The sequence below is a fragment of the Lepus europaeus genome, chromosome 16 (assembly GCF_033115175.1).
Source record: "Lepus europaeus isolate LE1 chromosome 16, mLepTim1.pri, whole genome shotgun sequence".
Lineage (NCBI taxonomy): Eukaryota > Metazoa > Chordata > Mammalia > Lagomorpha > Leporidae > Lepus > Lepus europaeus.
This window is the reverse complement of record NC_084842.1, coordinates 90,399,721-90,409,668: the sequence shown is the minus strand read 5'-3', so window position 1 is coordinate 90,409,668 and position 9,948 is coordinate 90,399,721. Positions and strand designations below refer to the sequence as shown.

Genomic DNA, 9,948 nt, shown 5'->3' with positions numbered 1-9,948 from the left:
TGGCCGAGAGCCTCAGGGCACAGGGCAGGGGACAGGAGGCCCGGCTTGGGAAGGTTCAGTTCAGGAAGTGGCCCCCGGGTTTCCAGCTCCAGGCGTCCAGTGCCCACCACCTGAGGCTCCTGGTGACCCAGTGGACTTGGAGGGGCCGATGAGGCTGGCTACCCAGGGGTGGTGCAGAGCGTGACCTGTGGTGTTTTTCAGGGTCGTGCCCTGGGAGATGGCCTACTACAGGAAGTGCATGGAGCTCGCCGTCGAGCAGCTGGACAAGTTTCAGCCTGAGAAGGACCACCCGGAGCAGTTCCTGGAGACCGTGTCTGCCTCGCTGCAGGTAGGGCCGGGGGCTCGGGGCCCCGGGAGGCGAGTCCACGACACCTGCCTGCCACGTGGCTGTGGGCCTCCCGGAAAACAGCGTGGGCTTGCTTCCTGAGAGCCTGGGGAGTGGCCAGCAATGGTGCCCTCTGCCCGTCCCCCCAGGACGGACACTGCCTCCTGCAGACACCCCCCGGTCACCCAGGATATCGGGGAGCAAGGCACTGGCAGCAATGCAAGGACTTGAGGCCATGGGGCGGCTGCGGGCTGGACCAACACAGATACGAGGATTCAGCCCTGGACCCCCTCACCGTGCCGGGGCCACGGCTCCCGTAGTCGCCCAGGCCTCCGACGGGGAGGAGAGGGGCTTGCCCAGGCAGTGAGGACCCCACACACCCTGAGGCCGGCCACGTGGCTCCTCAGCCCTTCCCCGTGGGTCCTGTCTTCTTCTTCCCTGTTGTGGTCTCCCCAGCTGAAGTCCTGGAGCCTGGGAGGGGGGCCACGTCCCAGTCCGTGTCACCCGTGGCACCCTGGCCACCACCGCAGCCTACCCCACTTGGTGCCCCCCCCCCCCACTGCCGACCCGGCCCCAGCCCCACACCTCTGACCCTTGTGTCTCTTGGCTGTCCAGGGCAGGGGCCCAGAGAGCAGAGGCGTGCACCACAGGGGTCCTGCCATCAGGATTCTGAGGTCTGGCCCCCTACTGGTCCCCCAGGGCAGAGCTGCTGGACTGTCACACAGGCCAGGCCCGAACGTGGCCCTGGGACGGCGTGCCTGTGGACTGTCAGGCGGGCCAGACCCGAACGTGGCCCTGGGACGGCGTGCCTGTGGGCTGTCACGTGGGCCAGGCCCGAACGTGGCCCTGGGACGGCGTGCCTGTGGACTGTCAGGCGGGCCAGGCCCGAACGTGGCCCTGGGACGGCGTGCCTGTGGACTGTCAGGCGGGCCAGGCCCGAACGTGGCCCTGGGACGGCGTGCCTGTGGACTGTCACGCGGGCCAGGCCCGGACGTGGCCCTGGGACGGCGTGCCTGTGGACTGTCACGCGGGCCAGGCCCGGACGTGGCCTGGGACGGCGTGCCTGTGGACTGTCACGCGGGCCAGGCCCGGACGTGGCCCTGGGACGGCGTGCCTGTGGACTGTCACGCGGGCCAGGCCCGCACGTGGCCCTGGGACGGCGTGCCTGTGGACTGTCAGGCGGGCCAGGCCCGGACGTGGCCCTGGGACGGCGTGCCTGTGGACTGTCACGCGGGCCAGGCCCGGACGTGGCCCTGGGACGGCGTGCCTGTGGACTGTCACGCGGGCCAGGCCCGGACGTGGCCCTGGGACGGCGTGCCTGTGGACTGTCACGCGGGCCAGGCCCGGACGTGGCCCTGGGACGGCGTGCCTGTGGACTGTCACGCGGGCCAGGCCCGGACGTGGCCCTGGGACGGCGTGCCTGCCCCAGCCCGGGAGGGTGCCCTAGGCTGTTTTCTGTCGCTGTAGCACAGTACCCGAGGCTGGGCCATCTGCAGAGAAAGGTTTGTTTAGCTCACTTCTGAGGCTGAAGTCCAAACAGCACGGCACCGGCTCAGGTGGGCCCCCCACCCCCCACATCACACCTTGGCAGTTGGTGTCGGGATGGGACACACGTGCGGGCAGGCTCACTGGGTCATTACAGCCTCTCTCGCCAGCCACCTGTGGTTTGCATTCATGACCCAGGGCCCTCCCGCCGGGCCCCACCTCTTGAAGGCACCGCCACCCTGAGGACCGTGCTCCTGACACGTGAACACCTGGGGACGCCCCAGCCAGATCAGAGGGGCCGTGGGAGCAGGAGCATTCTCTGGGGACGCCTGTCTCTGGTCAGCGCCTGCCGCCTTTCTGTGGCCTCGCTGTTCCTGTGCCCACATGAGTTGGTCCCCCATGGAGACTGCTCCGGCCAGGGCCCATCCCCAGCTTGTCACCCAGCTGTGCACCAGGCCACAGTCAGAGCCCGCCTCCCTTGGCAGGGGTGGGGGAGGTTCCTCCTTTGTAGCTACCTGCAGGCAGCAGCCAGAAAGCCCTGAGGGTGGATGAGTATGCAGAAGCTCATGGGTGCCGGGCCTGCGCCAGGAAGCCTGGGCCCTGACTTCCAGAAGGGCCGTGGCCTCCAGCTGGGGCTCGGGGGAGGGGCACAAAGCTTGTCTGCAGAGGGAAGGGACCCTAGTGCTCGTGGCTCCCTCCCCTCCGCCTCAGCACCCCCGCCCCCAGCTCCCCTGAGACCCTGAGCATCCGAAGAGGCGATGAAAGCCACTGAGGGCCAGGTGCACCCACACTGCTCCTCTGCCCAGCCCAGAGCCCATGGGAAGGCCTCAGTGTAGCCCAGCCCTGCTCCTGCCAGCACTGGCCCCTGGCAGAGCAAGCAGAGGGCTGTCCCCTCGCCCGCCCGGACCCCCTCTGGCAGCCAGACTGACGCCCTGCCCGCCGGCAGCTCCTCCCCCTTCTGTCTCAAACCCTCCGCCCTAGGCCCTGTGTGCCTGAGACTGGGAGCTGAGGACTGCCGGCCTCAGTGCTGGAGGCTGGGAGCCCAAGATCCAGGCCCCAGCTCCTGGCCAGGCCCCTCCTGCTTTGCCATTCATGGTGGAGTGAAGTGGGGGTGGGAGAGAGAGAGACAGAGAGAGACAGAGACAGAGAGAGACCTTCTGAAAACCAGTCCTCAGCACATCGCCTTGTTTGCGTCTCTGACTCCTGCCACAGCTCGCAGACCACAGCGCCCCAAGCCGACTCCGCCCCCACACTGACAGCTCACGTCTAGGCCCCACCTCCCTGCACCAAATCTGTGTGTCCAGTCTCACCCCACCTCTGAGCCAGCTGACCCCAGCTCCGGGACGTTCCATCGGCTCCTGGCACAGCCTGCGGCAGGGTCTCCTCTCACCCTCTGCTCCTTCCCAGGCGCTGACCGTGCTACATCGGGGTGCACGGGGCTGTGCTCCCCTCATCTCTGCGCCCTCCCGGTCACCTCACCAGCCAGCAGCCCTTAGCTGCTCCCCCAAGCCCCGCCCTCTCCCGAGCCCTGGACTCAAACTCAGGACCTCGCTGGATGATCTCTGGGCACCTCCAGTGTGACCCACCCAGGAGTGAACAGGTCCGTTGATGCCCCTGTACTGCCGCTGGCCCTGGCTCAGCCACCAGCACCTCTGTCTTCCCTTCCTCGGTGTCGGGGAGCCCTGGAGCCCCTGAAGCCCATCTGCCTGTGGTCAACTCCACAGCGACTGCACCTGCCCTGCCACTCCACCCGTCACGCCCACTGCCAAGCCACCCACTGGCTTCCTTGTTTGCACTCTGCCCCTCCACTGCCTCTCCTCCCCCAGGAGCCACGGGAATATTCTAGAATGTCACGCAGAAGGTTCCCTCCGTGCTCAGAACCTCGCTGCCCTCCCATCACAACCAGAGCAGCAGCTGTGGCCTCACAGTGCCCCCACCTGGCCTCTCAAGTCCGCTCTGCTCTGGATACGTTGGCCTCCTAGTGCTTCTGGAACATTCCACATGCTCCCCCAGATGCCCTGCACTGTGTCTCTCCACTGGAACATGTTTCCTAAGCTTCTGTACTGGGCTGCTGAGCCCTTACAGCCCCTGGGCAGAGAAGGGCACTTTCTATATGCAAGAAATGGTACCGTGGCTGTCTTTATTTTGTTACAGAAGGCGAAGAATGTTATAACAAACGGCTTGAGGGTCTTTTTTCCCACAATCAGCAGATTATTATTACTTTATTTACTTATTTATTTGAGAGGCAGAGTTTAGAGAGAGACAGATCTTCCATCCACTGGTTCACTCCCCAAATAGCCACAATGGCCAGAGCTGGGCCAATCTGAAGCCAGGAGCCAGGAGCTTCTTCTGGGTCTCCCACGTGGGTGGGAGGGGCCCAAGGACTTGGGCCATCTTCTACTGCTTTCCTGGGTGCCTTAGCAGAGAGCTGGATAGGAAGTGGAGCAGCTGGGAATGGAACTAGTGCCCATGCGGGATGCTGGTGCTGCAGGCAGAGGCTTAGCCAACAGATGACTAACAGTGAGTCCTGGCGGTTACCTGGTGGGCCACAGTACGTCGGCCAGTGCTGTGCAATCCCGTGAAGCCCAGCACCCGACACACTGAGCAGGCAGGCAGTGGCGGGCAGGGCCAGCTCACCCCAAGGAGCTGCGCCCAGGGCACAGGCAGCTCCTGCCTCAGAAGCCGGGCTGGGCCTCTGCTGTCTGAGCAGAGCCCCGCAGCCGGTGGGCTGTGGTGACGGCAGTGCCGTGGCTTAAACTGTGGCTCCTGAGTATGTAGGGGGCACGTGGCCTAGGGGCTAAGACAGCACTTGGGGTGCCTGCATCCCCCATCACAGGGCCCGGGTTCGAGTCCCATCTCCAGGTCACAACTCCCACTGCCTGCTAACACGCTCCTGGGAGGCAGCAGCTGTTGGCTCATGGAGCTGGGCTCCTGCCACCCAGCTGTGGGACCTGGGCTGGGTTCTTTGCTGCTGGCTTTGCCCAGCTCAGGCTGCTGTGGGCATCTGCGAGTGACTCAGCAGGCAGGAACTCTGCCCTTCTCTCTGTGTCTTTCTAATAAATAAACACATTTTAAAATTTAAATCAATAAATAACAAAGCACGCAGCAGTGCTAGCCTGGTTTCCTGGGACTGTCCTTTTATCCGGAACAGTCCGTGCAGGTGTCACTGCCCTGAGGGCCTGGGGATGAGGTCGTCCTTGGCTGAGGGAGGCCCCAGTCTAACCACGGTGTCCTCTGACTCGGGCACGCAGGGACCGGGCGGAGGCAGAGGCTGGCTGGTGCAGCCGGAGGCCCAGGAGCTGGGAGCCGTGGAGCCTGCAGCAGCCCTCCCATGCCAGGGCTGGGAGAGAGGTCGTCTCTGTTGTCGCCAGCAGCCCAGGATCCTCTTCAGACGTGGACCTCCCCAGGGAGGCTGAGGACAGAGGGGCCAGGGTGGGACTGGGGCCCAAAACGGCTCAGAGTTCCTGCTGCAGTGCTGGGCCCAGGGGCGGTACAAGGAGCAGTGGCTTTGTGGTGGCTTCTCCTCTCCGCGTGTACACCTGGAAGCCACACATGCACACACAAGCACACACACACGGAGCAGCCTCCCGGCCCTCTGCAAACCTGCGCTGCAAGGGATACCCCGAGTGGCACTCCTTCGCCTGGAAGCCACACACACGTGTTAGGTAGGAAGTCAGGTATGAGCTTATGTGTGTGTGACAAAGGCCTAAGGAGACATCTGGGTCCAGCATCCGCATCTCAAAGTCATCCCAGGAATGTCAGCATCCTGCCCTGCTCCTTCTACCCGATCACCTGCCAGGTGGGGTCCCCGCCCTTCTGCCTGATAACTGCCAGGGGCAGCCCAGGATCTGCACTTTAAACGCGCCCACCCTTCTACTCCTTCCTCTAAGGCTCCTCTAAGGTGGGGCGAAGCCAAGTCAGGCGTCCCCTGTCTGATAACTTCAGGGGGAAAACTCAGATAGGAGTTTTTCTATTTACATCCAAAAAGTATTTTGTTCCAAGAGGAGCAGAGGTGGGGAGGCAAGACCCATCTCCTTAAACCCCCGGGCCCCCCCCCCCCCGCCCCCGGCCTCATCCGGACAGCAGCTTAGCCCTCTGCCTCTCTGCTGAGCCGCCCGCCTGGCCTGCCCAGGTGTAATCTCTCCACTCAACCATGGAACCCCGCTCTCCCCCCACCATCCGAGCGACTGGGCGCTCTCTCTCAGGTCCTGTCTGGAGAGGTGCCCATCCGTCCTTACGGATGTCCCTGCCCTAATAAACTTTGCTATTTTACCTCCCACTACTCTGTCTCACGCCGGAATTCTTTCTTGTGCGAAGATGAGAACCCTGCCATTCTCCGGTAACACACGCACGCACACACGCACGCACACGCACACACACGGAGCAGCCTTCCAGGCCTCTGCAGCCCTGCGCTGGAAGGGGTACCCCGAGTGGCACTCCTTCACGGGCAGCAGAGATGTCTCACGGCTGTTCTGGTGCCGAGGGTCGAGTGCCTAGGGCCAAGCCCTACCCCCGCCTCAGATCCAGCTCCCTGCTAATGTGAGTCCTGGAGGCAGCAGCCTCAGTGCCTGGCCCTGCACCCACATGAGAGACCCAGAAGGAGCTCCTGGCTCCTGGTTTTGGCCTGGCCCAGCTCAGCTCTTAGGGGGATTTGAGGAGTGAACCAGAAGTTAGTTCACTCTATCTCTCTCTCTTTCTGCCTTTCAAATAAATAGAAATAAATAATAAAAGCACTTTTATGAAATCTATGGGATGGGGCCAGCGCTGTGGCATAGCAGGTAAAGCCTCTGCCTGCAGTGCCGGCATCCCATATGGGTGCTGGTTTGAGTCCCAGCTGCTCCACTTCCCATCCAGCTCCCTGCTATGGCCTGGGAAAGCAGTGGAAGATGGCCCAAGTCCTTGGGCCCCTGCACCCACATGAGAGACCTGAAAGAAGCCTCTGGCTCCTGGCTTTAGATCGGCACAGCTCTGGCCATTGCGGCCATTTGGGGAGTGAACCAGCAGATGGAAGACCTCTCTCTCTGCCTCTGCCCCTGCCTCTCTGTAACTCTGTCTTTCAAATAAATAAATCTTTTTTAAAAAATCTATGAGAAATGCATATTATGAAAAACTTATGCATGGGTTTCAAATTTTTCTACACCAAAACATGTTTTCCACGAACTCACTGGAGTCCTGTCCATGGATCAGAGAGGCAGCGCTGGACGCACACGGGCCCTGCACGTAGCAGAGGGGCCCCTCCAGATCCCACCCTCCGGAATGGAGTCGAGCCAGGTCATTCTAGGGAAATGGAGGCGGCCGGAGGGACCAGCATCAGGGAGGCGCAGGACCAAGCACAGGTGGGCAGCCTGGAGCTGGGCCAGGACAGCAGATCGTGGCCAGCGGCCAGCAAGGGGGTGCTCTGGGCAGCTTGGCCAGGCCCTCAGGGGGGGAGCAGAGCCTGGGGGAGTCCCCTCCCTGCAGCACCTCCTGCTGCCAGCTCTCTGCACCCCCATCGTCCAGGGCCCTGGGCAGCTCAAGAGGTGCCCAGGTCAGTCCTTTGCCTCCAGTTCTGCCCCAGGGCTGTGAGCTTTCTGTGAGGGGTGACTTGGGTAGACTCAGGTGGCCTCGCTCCCTGGGCATAGCCTTCGGTCACTCCTTCACCTACCCCAGGCCCCGAGACCCTGCCTTCCCAGCCAGAGCAGCCATGGTCACCAGCCTGGGGGACACAGATATCTGGAGCATCACCAAGGCCTGGGGCATCCAGGAAGCCCAGGGGTCTGAACCGGCTCAGCAGGGGCTGAGGACCTGCCCCCAGAGGGGCCGAGCAGGGCGGGGGGGCCTCCTCCCAGGGGGCCATGTCCCCCAGTGCCTGGTGTTTACTTTTCCTGAGCCTGGGCTCAGAAAAGATCTTTTATCTTTTTTTTTTTTTTTTAAGATTTTATCTATTTGAGAGATAGAGATACAGACAGAGAGAGGGAAAGACAGAGGGGGGGGGGGTCTTCCATCTGCTGGTTTACTCCTCAAATGGCCGCAACGGCCAGAGCTGGGCGGATCTGAAGCCAGGAGCTACGAGCTTCCTCCCGGTCTCCCAGCTGAGTGCCGGGGCCCAAGCACTTGGGTCATCTGCTGCTACTTTCCCAGGCCATACCAGAGAACTGGATCGGAAGTGGAGCAGCTGGGATTTGAACTGGCACCCTTTTGGGATGCTGGCACTGCAGGCGGAGGCTTAACGTAGTACACCATGGCACCAGCCCCAAGATCTGTTACCTTAAGGTTGCTGACGGAATTAGAAACCCAAAGGTTCTGAGTGGTTCAGTGGGGGCCTCCCGTCCTCCTGGCCCCGGGGACCCAGCAGAGGAGAGGTGTCCCCCGTGCTCCCTTCCGGAGACCGGCCACACCTGGCCTGCGTGCGGCCAAAAATGTGTTCAGATTATGTCAACTTTACACGTAAAAGTAAGCACACAGCCACGCGTGTGACAGGCAAACAGTGCTGTGGCTGCCCTGCAAGCCCCAGGTCGAGACAGCCTGGACACGGCCGTGGCAGGAGGGAGCTGGGGGGGCCGGGGCGGCACTGGGTTAGTTCCCAGGAGAGTGGGGGGCCGGGGGGCACTGGGTTAGTTCCCAGGAGAGCAGGGAGCCGGGGGGCACTGGGTTCCCAGGAGAGCGGGGGGCCGGGGGGCACTGGGTTAGTTCCCAGGAGAGCGGGGGCCGGGGGGCACTGGGTTAGTTCCTAGGAGAGCGGGGGGCCGGGGGGCACTGGGTTCCCAGGAGAGCGGGGGGCCGGGGGGCACTGGGTTAGTTCCCAGGAGAGCGGGGGCCGGGGGGCACTGGGTTAGTTCCCAGGAGAGCAGGGGGCCGGGGGCACTGGGTTAGTTCCCAGGAGAGCGGGGGCCGGGGGGCACTGGGTTAGTTCCCAGGAGAGCGGGGGGCCGGGGGGCACTGGGTTAGTTCCCAGGAGAGCGGGGGCCGGGGGGCACTGGGTTAGTTCCCAGGAGAGCGGGGGGCCGGGGGGCACTGGGTTAGTTCCCAGGAGAGCGGGGGGCCGGGGGGCACTGGGTTAGTTCCCAGGAGAGCGGGGGGCCGGGGGGCACTGGGTTAGTTCCCAGGAGAGCGGGCTGTTGCAGAGCAGGCACTGGCTCCCCCCCCCCCAGCTTCCCCCCAGGCGTGGAGCGCTGTGAGGCCTTAACCAGAGCCCCACAGATGCCGTGAGCTTCCAGAACCGTGACACAGAGAAACCCCTACCGATGACCGCCCGCAGCTGTGCGTGACGGCCACAGATAATGAAGACAGAGCAGGCGGGCATCTTAGGACTTCTGGGCAAGGCAGCAGTGCCGTGACGCAGTCCTCACTCGGCTTTCCTCACTGAGCCGGGCTTCGTGGGAGGCGTCCCAGCTCTGCCGCATGCCCCGGCACCCTGGTGTGGTCCAGATTCTGGCGGCAGGCCTGGCTGTGCCGTGGCCAACGTGACCACCCCCGTCCCTCTGGTCTTTCCTGTGTCCAGCTGCTGTGGGCCTGGCGGGCCCGCTTGTGCCCTGGCTCCTAGCAGGTGCACCCAGATTCCAGCTGTGAGGGTGTTACTGGCCCCCGTGGCTTCAGCAGGTGCTCATGGCTGCTCTCCCGGCAGGTGAGCAGCACTTGTGCCCCACACCACCGCCAGGTTGGTGTGTGGCAAACCTTGGTATCTTTGCCAATCAAGTAGGTGAGAATGTGCTTGGCGGGGTTATAACCAGCGCTTCCTTGCATCGCCACCAGTTTTGGAACTGTCTTTCCTTTTTGTGCCACCTGCTTGGGCCTGCATCCGTGAGGAGCATGTGCTTGGCTGTGCCAGGATCTAGGAAACCAGTGGCCCAAAGAACTTAGAGGTGACTGTGTGTAGAGGAAGCAGTCTGCCAGGGCTGGCCCTGTGGCGTAGCAGGTAACGCCGCCGCCTGCAGTGCCAGCATCCCACATGGGCACCGGTTCCAGTCCCAGCTGCTCCACTTCCAATCCAGCTCTCTGCTGTGGCCTGGGAAAGCAGCAGAAGATGGCCCAAGTGCTTGGGCCCCTACACCCATGTGGGAGACCCGGAGGAAGCTCCTGGCTTCTGGCTTCAGATCGGTGCAGCTCCGGCCATTGTGGCCAACTGGGGAGTGAACCAGCAGATGGAAGACCTCTCTCTC

At 63.1% G+C, this 9,948-nt stretch overlaps 1 protein-coding gene across 1 annotated transcript in view; it reads left to right on the top strand.

Moving 5' to 3' along the window:
* The first annotated feature begins 217 nt into the window (after positions 1 to 217).
* Positions 218 to 9,948, top strand: part of CFAP99 (cilia and flagella associated protein 99) — a 39,559-nt gene continuing 29,828 nt past the window's right edge. Inside the window, exon 1 of the mRNA XM_062213697.1 lies at positions 218 to 328. Within this exon, the coding sequence (XP_062069681.1) occupies positions 218 to 328 (111 nt within the window). The remainder of the gene's footprint in view (positions 329 to 9,948) is intronic.